Raw genomic sequence first — 11,374 nt, forward strand, 5'->3', positions numbered from 1 at the left:
GTTGTGCAAGTTTTTCAAATGGCCCACTTGTGCAATATTGCAACACATTTAATAATAGCAGAAATTGAAAAATAGCTCTGTGGCCCTAATTTTAAGTTTGAGCTGAAATGATTCTGTTTGAGTGTAAACTGCTTAGTGAGCAGATTTTGAGATATCCCTGATGTAGACTTCTTATTGAGAGCAATTGTCACAGAAGCTTTTTCCCTCCGATAACTGCAGCACCTCTTTCACCTTCTGTCTGCAGGTTGTTGACAAACTGACCCTGATATGAGAGTGTGAAGAAACACAAGCCCCACTTCCCTCCATCTATAACCGGAGCATGCTGGAATTTATGACGCCAAACAATAGACAGACAAGTGATGAAAAGCTGGGAATATTTGTATTTATAAGAGGAACTATCTGCAGTTGCTGTCTGAGTAATGATGCAGCCACCTCGAGTCTAAAACCTTTGTTCCTGTATGACATTAGCTGAAGGGACCGAGTCTGAGTCGAGACAGATGCTGTCTGTGCGGCACATTCATTAGATTTACTGGAAAGTGAAACTTCGCTTTTTTTTTCTCGCATACCATATTTTTGGTTGTGAACTTGCTGATGCAGAGCTGCAGAAAAACCATGTCAACAAGACAGAGTGCTGTTTGTCCCAATGGGGGAAATGGTAATGTGGGATTTTTCTGCACATTCATTGAACTGTGGGTGGCTCTAATTCAGGGAAACTCTGAATTTGTTTAATGCGGTCTGAGGAGCCGAGTGATTTGTTTCTGTGAGACCTTTTTTTTTTCTTCTCCTCGTGATTTATCTGACGACTAAATGAGGCGCGTTGATTGCAGCTCATTGTGCGGGACAATAATCACGGCAATGGGTGGCATCGCAATAATCTCGGCTGAGAAGGATAAGCTTCGGTGATTTCTGGAACCGGGGGATTGTTTGTTTACGTGCAGGTCGAAAGTTGGGACAGAGCGTCCCCTCCTTCCAAGATTTCTGGCTAAAAACGGGAAAAAAGAGGGAAAAGGAGGCAGTGGTTTGGGGCGGCTCCAGTCGTATTTCCTGTCTACAGGGAGTGCCCACCGAGAAGGGGACAAGAGGAAGTGCCTCGGAAAGAGGGAGAGAGGTTTGAGCTTGTTGAGCTCCTTTAAGATGCCTGATCCAGGACCTGTTTGCACCTCTTGCAAAACAGCAAAAGCCTGCATCATTTGAGGGTTAAATTCAAAGTAAAAAGCGATTATTCTCTTCTGTGTGAGGCCTTCAATCAGGATACACTTCTGAAATCTATTCGTACAGGAGCTGGCCCTGTTCAGCGGCCTCCCGAGGGTCAAGGGGTCGCAATCCTCAAAGTGTGGGAGTTGCAACTCTCCATTGCGGGAAGAGGGAAGAATGGGTCTGTGTGAGATACAAAGAGAACAGAGCTGTAGAAGCAACACATCCATGTTGACCAATGAGGCCGCTGCAATTTGAATAAACGAGATGAATGAGGCAAATCTAAAGAGGAACACACCTGCACCGGCAACAATAGCCTACTCAGCAGAACCAACGGCTCGGGACTCAGTTGTCCCCTGATATGACTTCATCCCGTCTGCCGTGAAAGACTCCGTGCAAGGTCACCGAAGGACCAGTCATGCACGCAGATGGAAATCGTTTCGGGGGATCAAAGCCGTCCTCGGGATGACGGAGGAGGCATTGTGTGCATACTATCCTCCAACATCTGTGACTGAGTCAGGGTTTTTTAAAAAACAACGCGGAGTGTGAGATAAAAGATGACTCATGACTTGAGGGTCTCGTGCCTGTAAAGTAAAACACGGGTCAAAGTCCTTCCAGTCCTCGGACTTGTCCTTGTCGCGGACGGTTATCAGCACCCCGGTCGGAACAGTGACCACAAAACCGCTGTTTGAACGCTGCACGTACGCATTCAATCTATCTGGAAATATCAGACTTACTGGCACAGCTCGGGATCAAGTTACTGCTGTGGTATGTGTGTGTGTGTGTGTGTGTGTGTGGCATTTGCATGTGTGTGCAGATCCATATGGATAAGCAGAGTAATATTTAAATTAAAGATGATTACTGTGTTCCGTGCACGGGCACTAATGTACGATTGGGCTGCACGGCCTTTTGGCTTTAGAGCATTCCACAAGGTGATCTCAGGTAACAGCATCCCATAGCCAAGCTGCTTTCGGAGTGCAGACGGATGCATTACCATCTGCCCCATGACATCAGCCGGCTATTTCTGAGGTTGGTGGGAATCAAAGTCCATTTTTAGGATCCCGATTATGTCATTGGCCTTCCTCCGTCGCCCAGGCACATGATCCTGATAAATCGACGGTGGCAGGCAGTGGCAGGCGAGCCGAGTTAGGCGGGCAGCGTGGGATCAATCAAATTATCTGCCATGATGCAGCCAGTATGTTTGAGGCAGCAGTTCATCAGGATCTCATCGACACGAGGGAGAAGTGCATTCTCCAGATGCAACACGCAGCATCGGGGTGACGTGACATCCTGTCAGAAGGAAAGTGCAGATTGTTATCCGGGAAATGCGGGTTTCCTTCAGGCTGCTTATCGGTTTCTGTCCTAGTTTCGACATGACCTACTGTACATTGTAAAAACATGTTTGTTTTTCTCGCCCAGAGTTAGATCAGAAGAAGGTAGATAAAGATGGATGTCATGATGACTGCCGCCCAAAAGTGAAGCCAAAGCGAATGAATCGCCCCCTGGTGGCTGGCTGTTGCCGTCTTCAGCTCTTATTGCCAAAAACTTCACATCTTTGTCAGTGTCTTCTACGTGTATCGCTCGGAAAAATATTTGTTTTCTTTAAGTTCTTTTCATTTTAGGCTCGTTCGCATGTGAGAAGTGTCATCAACCCCCCGCCACCCGCCCCACCCCCAAAAACAATCTCTACAATCAGCAAGATCATTTCACGACATGTATTCTTCACTGTTCATCAGTTGACTTTCACTCTGTTATGTCAAATATTTGAACTTCACTTTTCCAGTAAGTGTTGAGGTGTGCTGCGTTTAACAACCACATGCAGCACAATGTGGCTCACAGTGGAAACCGATGACAAACCAGCATCCAGGATCTGATTACGTTGGTGACATTCTCTCCTTTGACTTGTTCCCCAACACAATGACTGTGCAGGCACACTGACTCCCATCACAACATGCATTTCCTGTATTTCTTCTCGAGAGTGAGCACTGAATGTCCAAATATGTAATTTCCACATTTCCACATCAGCTGTGTGTGATTTAGGAAAAAAAGATAGGGTTTCGAAATTCCAGCGCAGCGTTTGAGAAGTCGGTGCTGTGATGCTGGTTTCAATAATAGCCCCCCCCCCCTGAAGCTGCCCGCTCTCAGTCACATGGACAAAGTGTTGGTAAGTGACCCACATGCTTCTCACAACAACACTGCACATTCCTTTTATTGTGTCATTGGCTCATGATGGGAAAGTAGAAGCCAGGAGAAGAACTCAGGCCGTAAAGCCAACGGAGAATAACAACAGTTCTCCTGTTTCAGGTATTAGAGCTGTGCCTGGAGCTGATAAGTTGGCCGATTGTTATCTGGCAGCGCCGACGTAGTAAAACAAAGACTCACAACAATGTATCTGAAAAAGTTGTGGATGCAACAGGCTCCTGTTGGAACAGAGATATCTTTAAGTTGTGATTTTCTATGGAGTGGTTAGGAGATTTTTTTTTCCCATTGTTTTTATTGCAGTTTTTTGTTTCTATTCAACAAACAAACAGTGTCTACAAAACTAGACACAAAACAAACAAGCACAAAACATACATGACAGCTCTTACATAAGGGATAAACATATGGCATGATACAATAGGTGATGAATCTCACAGTGCACGAATGTCATTCAAGTCCACAGCAGTCCTTTTAATAGGGTGGAAGAAAGGTCTAGACCGATATAATCCAAAAATGGGCGCCACACTCTGTAGAACTGATCTACACTGTGATGCATGATGTTGGTGAGATATTCTAAAGGGATCAATTCAAAAATAATTTTGCGCCAACCACAGACAGAAGGGACCTTGTCACTAATCCACTGCACAAGAATATTTTTCCTAGCTGCAAATGTTAAAATATTATGCAATCTTTTGTTGACTGCTGTTTTCAAACAGTCACTTGGGAGACCTAGAATCAGTGATATGGGGTCCATTCCTATATTAATATGAAAAATTCTCTCTATTTCCCTTATAACAAGGCCACCTTCTTAACCCAGAACAGCTGTGAGTGTCTAGCCTCATTGTGGATAATGCTGTGGGTGTGACAGGCACAAGTTAATGGCTCTGTGTTCTTCTTTTAGCACTTCTCAGAGGAAAGCCGTCACAGCAATGATCCTGGCAGCCATAAATAGGCCGCACGTGATACGCATGGAGGAATGCTGGAACTGCATATGCACAACGTGTTAGGCCTGAATTTGCCTTTCATACTTCTTCACACGAAGTGCCAAGTAACTCTCTCATTTGCATATACAGACTCTGCGTCAGTTTCAGGAGCGTGGACACGGGTTTAGTAAAAACACACATGCAGACACACAAGGTGAAGCACACGTCTGGCACACAAACAGAAATAGGATGTATAGTTTTCTGCACATTATAGATTTTAACTGCAAATTCAGATTCTCTGTTTTTCTGCATTTGTCTTTATAGAATTATTTTTGTTTTACTGTTTTTAAACTCTTAAATATCTGCATGTCACAGCACAACACTGTCAATTCCCACCAAATAAAGTGGAATGACTAATATGTAGTAACGCTAACAACAAGTTGTCTTCCCTGTAAATTCCCTGAAACCCTCAGTGGAGTTGCACAATCAGGCTGTCGATGAGTATCTCTGAACAAAATGTTCTTTAGAGAACTCCGGGCGTCACTTCACATACCAAGGAAAAATGTTAAAATGTTTGTAGTCAACATGATGCATATCATAATAGACAGATACCAAAAACACATAGTTAAAATGTATGAATCGTGGAAGAAAAGTGAGGCCCCCCTGGGTTTTGTTGCTTGTTTTTAACTCTCAGCTGCAGAGATCACACATGACAGTTCCTGTAATTCACAGATACACACAAAGACCAGCATTGACAGTGACACAACAAGGAAAAATGTGAGTGTGTGTGAGTTTTAGAGAGACAATGAGGGAGGCAGAGTAACCAGGAAATAATTAGTAAGATCATTTTTGATCACACAACCAACAAGGAAGTTTTACGGTAAAAGCCCTGAGGCTGTGAAGCGCAATACTATGTAACTAGTGCTGACATTACAACAAGGAACACACACAGGAATTGGACTGAGTGATGAAGCAGGAACCTTCGTGGTGACTCACACTTCCACAGTAGTTGACCTGATTTCAATGGTACAGTATTTTGTATATCTCACGGCAGCTGCTCCGTTTCTGCTTACAACCTTTTATCTCATGTGATGCCATGGTAAAAAAAAAATGACGTTGTTGACTTAACCTGAATTCAGGACTGACAATATTCAGCTGTGCAAACAATATGCGGCGCCTTTGTAATTGCCACCGCCGCAAATAATCTCCCAGAATTGGCACAGCTTGCAAAGCTTTTTAGAGATCCCCCTGTTCAGTGAAATCCGCCAAAGCAGCTCCAAAATATTTTGTCGAATAACATTTTTCTGCTTTTCAGCCCCGTTTCCAGTCGAGAAAAAAGACAGCTCTGCCTTTTTTTCCCCCCCTCTCGTTCCCGACGGGTTTACTGGAACCATGAGAGTAAATTTCTGAGTCAGTGTGGGAAAACTTAAACAGCTGCCTTTTCCACTAAACACTGGTTTAAACCAACAAGCTATCATGCAGAGGCTTCGTTTTACGGGCTCCGCTCAGGCCGAACCGGTCGACTTTGCATGTGAATTTCAACTTTTATTATTGTTTTCATGACATTAAAGGGGAGGTTGCGTTGAACTTGAAAAAAGAAAAACACACACAGAGAAGCACACACGTACAGACAACAGAGCCGAAGCTGTAACTGCCAAGACTCACACCCTGAGGCTCAGACGTTTGGATGGAGTCCCTCGGTAGAAGCCCCTCTCTGCTCCAGCTCCCTCGGTCGGCTTCGGCTGACCGACCAGTTGAGTGTTGACCTCTGGTTAAGTACACACTGTTTTTAGGTTTATTTATTTTACTTTTTTTTATTATGACAAATCTTCATATCTAGGGAAAGGTCTATTTTATTTCAGTGTTTTCCTTCCCGCTGTACCAAAAGTACCTTCTATTCCACTTTAACAGGGGAAATTGACTTGGGAAATTACAGCAGACTTCCTAATAGGCCAAGTCTGCATGCTGTAATTATGTGCATAGTGGTTTCCATGGAAACCAGGAGAACTAAAATACCGCCTCAGTGTTTTTTTTTTATAACTTTCTGCTCCTTTTCCTTCCATTGACTCCAGTTGGGATCCCAGGGGGGACTTTGGATGCTAAAAACGTGCCTCACAATGATGACACAATAGATTTTCTGGAAACAAGCGGACCGTTAAGAGGCTGTTGTAGTGATTTCCCTCCCCCCCCCCCGCTCTCTATCCTAATGATGGCCTGAATCAGACAACACCTGACTCACCTCTGTGGACACAGCTGGCTTTTACCAGGGACCATCCGACTCTGTGGCGTCCATCCGTTGCCCAAGGTCTCTGAGACTAACTCCAAAGCCGACGGCGTGTATCTTTTTGTTTCTGAGCCCAGGACCCGTCTGTTCGGAGAAGTTTAAGAGCTGGTTTTCTCGTCTTGTCAGATTTCTTTGGTATGTTCGCCCTACAGCACTTTAAGACCTCCAACGACACGACACCATAGCCTGGAGTTGATCTACAACAAATTCACCACCTGAGGCTTGAGCTGGTCACTGCTGAGTCAGCAGGGAGTGAGCTGATGCAGATGATATGAGCACTCTATCAGTCACACGCATGTTGCCAAAGATTAGACAATTGTGAAACACACACTGCATGTAGACAGCCACTGATCGGTAAAGTGATGATGAAGACAGGCTCACAGGTAGTAGAGTCAACGGGTCATCACCGTGGGCGGGGGAACTGCAAAGAGGAATGATGTTATATCCAAAATGTGAAACCCACAAAGCTGTTTGGACAAGTAAAACATGTAAAACATCAATGTTTACTAAAGTACAGTATCTAACTTCTTGTGTTGAGACATAAGGGAGAACTACACAAACACAGCAGAGCGGATTTCAACAAAACTTGGTTGAAGGAGGCTTTATTTGTCAGGGAAGATCCCACTCATTTTTGGTGTGCAGATCTGGGATTTAACATTGTGACATAAGGTTTCTTTGGAATTTTTTTTTTTGCATTTACCAGAGAATAATTCATGAATCTTGATAATTTGCCCTCGTCGGAAGTATGAGCTGTAGTTTACCATAACCTATATTCATGGGATCTGTTTATACACCAGCCTGCACTTTTATTATTTCCTAACAAATACATAAACATCTGCTTATACAACTACTTTACATTATGTCTCTTAGAAAACCTAAATCTTTTTGGAGACTTTATTAGTAGATGCTGGAGGTAAACTTATGTATTTTAAAAATTGTGCTCTTGTCTGACTTTTCTTTTCATTTAACAACATGGAACTTATTAGAGTCTAATAATGACCATGTTATTAAAATAAACAAATAAGAGTCTGCGTTCACAGTTTCGGGTATTTATGATATTACCAAATATTGGGGAACTTGTCTCAATGCTCAGAAACGCTTGAAGGGAAGCGCATAAACAGTAAACCGTTGCCCTGCGATACCAGCTGCTCTCATAAGCAAGTTCCTCAAAATCTGGCGCCCCCTATGGAGGGAAACGGTGCTCAGTGTTTAATGTGAATTTCTCAGAAACCCGATTACACAAACCGCTTCGGCTGTGGAGGATGAATCACCACCAAACACACTGAAGGGCCACTGAGAACCAGGAAGAGAAGAGGAGGAAATACGAGAAAAGAAAAGCAAGAATAACATATGATCATGTTCTTAAAAAAATGAATTCACAAAAAAAGGTTGAAATCTGAATTTTTAATAAAATAAAAGAGAAGTTTATATATAACAAAGTGTAGATGACCATTGCTTGGAATCCCTCGTTAACTTCATTCTGGAGGAACAGATGAGGGTGTGGGGTGGTGTGTGTGTGTGTGTGTGTGTGTGTGTGTGTGTGTGTGTGTGTGTGTGTGTGTGTGTGTGTGTGTGTGTGTGGGTGGGTGGGTGGGGGAGGGGGGGTGTCCTCTTCTCATAGCAGGAATCAGAGTAAAAAAAATACAATCGTTGCTTCCTGACAACGTGCCAAGAGAGAGAGAGAGAAAAAGACACAGGCCCAGAGGGTTTACTGGAAGGAGGAGGAGGAGTCCGCTCACACCGGGGGGAGGAGTCAACTCTGCTCTGGGGTATATGATCTCAACAGGGCAGGAGTCTGGTTGTCACACACACTCGCTCTCTCTCACACACAGAGGAGACACATCTGAAGTGAGAAACTTTAAAAACTCCTTCCACCTCCTGACAGACTCAGGACTAAGTGTGGACGACCTCCTCCCTCCTGCGCTTTTGGATTTATTATACGAGCCCCTCTGGAGAAACACTGAAGGTAATAAAAGCTCTTTTTCCTATGGTTTTTTTTTTTTTTTCTTCCAGCGCTTATTTTATTAAAAATAGGAGTTTTTTTAAATAACAAAAGTTCAAGCATAATGTGTTTAGTGTTTGTCTAAAAAGTCAAGTAGAGTTTGTTTAAGGGAGGAGGTCGTTGTGCGTAAAAATTGCGCAATCGGGAATTACGCTGTTTTTACTGGAACTGACCGAGTCCCGAGGGCAGATTACAGAAAGTTTCCGCGAAACGACTGGAAGTTCAATGAATGGAGGAAATGTAGTTAAACACGGAGGAGTCACACAAGCTGGCTCTTTGTTGCTGGTCTTTAGATGATAAAAGAAAAGAGAGAGAGAGAGAGAGAGAGAGAGAGAGAGAGAGAGAGAGAGAGAGAGAGAGAGAGAGAGAGAGAGAGAGAGAGAGAGAGAGAGAGAGAGAGAGAGAGAGAGAGAGAGAGAGAGAGAGAGAGAGAGAGAGAGAGAGAGAGAGAGAGAGAGAGAGAGAGAGAGAGAGAGAGAGAGAGAGAGAGAGAGAGAGAGAGAGAGAGAGAGAGAGAGAGAGAGAGAACAACCTCATTGAGCTGTGTGAAGTTTAAAGGCACAAGTTCCACATCTGGAAAAAACTAAAGTGTCCCAGTGAGATTTACATTAGAGCTCAACATTTAGCAGATCAGTTATTTTATCAGTGTGTTAAAACTTAAAACATGGATGTTATATTTAATGTCTCCCTCTTTTTCCTTCTCATCAGGTGTTTTCCTCCAGACAAACAGAGAGCTGACCTCCTCATGCCCTCCCATCCAACCCTCTGAACCCCTGTTGGACTCCACCTCCTCTCCATCTTGTCGGTGCTCCCCAGGAGATCTACAGATCGGGCACAGCGCCATGGTAACTCAAAGCAAGTTTGACTCCGCGATGAGCAGCAGCCTCTTGGACTCCAGCATGCGGCAGCCTCACCGTTACAAGACCTTCACCTCCAAGGCACAGCACCAGATGGTCCTCGCCACGCACAACAAGCTCCAGGAGAGCGGCTTCTACTGGGGCGCCATCACCGGGAAGGAGGCCAATGCCATGTTGGCGGCTGAGACCACCGGCGCCTTCCTCATCCGGGACAGCTCCGACAACAGGCACCTGTTCACGCTCAGCGTCAAAACCTCATCGGGCACCAAGAACCTGCGCATCCAATGCGACTCGGCTTCTTTTCGCCTGCAAACAGACCCTAAGAACATTCAGTCTGCTCCCACCTTTGACTGTGTACTGAAGCTGGTTCATCACTACATGCCTCAGAGCAAGGGGAACACGCACAGTGGAAATATGTCCTTCATTTACTCTGGAGGGGAGAAGATCCCCCTGGAGCTCATCAGACCTCTCTCCTGCAGCTTGTCCACCTTGCAGCACCTGTGCAGGAAAACGGTCAACGGACATTTGGACATTTCATCTAAAAGAGACCAACTTCCTCTTTCTCTGAAGGAGTTCCTCCAGGCGTACGATGATCCGATCTAGAAGTGTTGGACTGATGCTCTTGAAGGAGCAGAAAAAGTGTCCCAAAGGAAAAACGTGATGGTCCCAGTGCAGCCACGTCTGACGACATGTGAGGAGTAAAGATGAAGCAGAGACAGGACCAGTCGGGCCCGGGACTGAGCTTGTGAGAAGGAGCAGTTTTGGACTGAAAAGTTGTGTGTGTGTGGACATCTTTCTCTTCAGGTTCAGAAATACTGGACTGATGAGGACTCAGGCACAAAGAGGCCTCAGAGAAAAAAACCTCTTGAAATGAGAGATGACGCCGTCGGCCTCCTCTTCCCCTCTGCCGTCTGATGACGTTCAACTTACTGAAAACTGAAGTGAGGATCACAGTCAGCCGTCTCCAGTCTGATGACACACAGGTTCCGTGTCCTGCTGCTGCTGCTGCTGCTGCTGCTGCTGCTGCTGCTGCTAACCATTGTGCTGTGAGGCTGTCGAGCTCACGCACATCCGCCTCAGAAAACAATCCATCCATAAAAGCTGGATCTGATTTTTACGATCAGACTTTTTATTCTCAAAAGACATTTTATGAGACCATCAAATGTGGAAAGAAGATATATTTTTGATACTCTGTTTAGAGGGAAGGTTTATGCCAGATTTGCCTGAACTTGATAACAGTTTGTTGGAACACGACTGAATTTAACCTGAGAGAGGAGTACCACTGCTGAGCTATTATAACCAAAATCAGAAGTTTGTGTGAAAACCAGTAGTGAGGAAACGCATACCAAAAACATGAGGCAGTACCTGTGCCACAGACAGGATTGTCACTTACACGCAAATGAATGAATGTATGAAATGTGGCGTCTTACTTTTCCCTATAAGGAGAAGAGTCTGAAACGTATCTCATCCTTAAAACAATGTTTACATGAGTGAAGGTAAAGCGGTGAATCTGTTTATTGTGCTGTCTTTTGTAAAGATGAACCCTTGCCGGCCGAAAACCACTGGCTGCGGATGCTTGAAGACAAGTTTTGACGAAGTGAGCAGACTGATACGATTTTGCACTTATTTATATTTGTGAGAACCGTTTGTTAATTTATAATAAAGAGCACTATTTTTCTATGAAATGAGATCTTGTTGTCTGATTTTGCTTTGTCACAAACTTTGCCTCCATTTAGATGTTTCTTTTCCCTTTTTCCTTTGAGGATTTACATCACTGACACTGAAATACATTATTTGCATGCATCCCATTTGGCTCAACTCGCTGCTGAGGTCAGACCACAAGTTCACCGTTTTATTTTTTTATGATTTCCTCGGAAACTTAAATGAGCACTAGTTGCTTCCTTGAACCCACATG

General features: G+C 44.3%; 1 protein-coding gene across 1 annotated transcript; it reads left to right on the forward strand.

The window, feature by feature from the left end:
• Window positions 1-8,411: 8,411 nt before the first annotated feature.
• On the forward strand, window positions 8,412-11,144 carry socs3a (suppressor of cytokine signaling 3a). Its single transcript, XM_061089453.1, has 2 exons — window positions 8,412-8,566; window positions 9,311-11,144. The coding sequence occupies exon 2, from the start codon at window positions 9,445-9,447 to the stop codon at window positions 10,060-10,062; it is 618 nt and encodes a 205-aa protein (XP_060945436.1). The 5' UTR covers window positions 8,412-8,566; window positions 9,311-9,444; the 3' UTR covers window positions 10,063-11,144.
• The last annotated feature ends 230 nt before the right edge of the window (window positions 11,145-11,374 follow it).

Source organism: Limanda limanda, chromosome 17, assembly GCF_963576545.1.
Source record: "Limanda limanda chromosome 17, fLimLim1.1, whole genome shotgun sequence".
NCBI classification, from domain to species: domain Eukaryota; kingdom Metazoa; phylum Chordata; class Actinopteri; order Pleuronectiformes; family Pleuronectidae; genus Limanda; species Limanda limanda.

Coding starts and splice junctions, on each gene's coding strand:
- socs3a (XM_061089453.1), top strand. CDS start 9,445: ATGGTAACTCAAAGCAAGTTTGACTCCGCGATGAGCAGCAGCCTCTTG.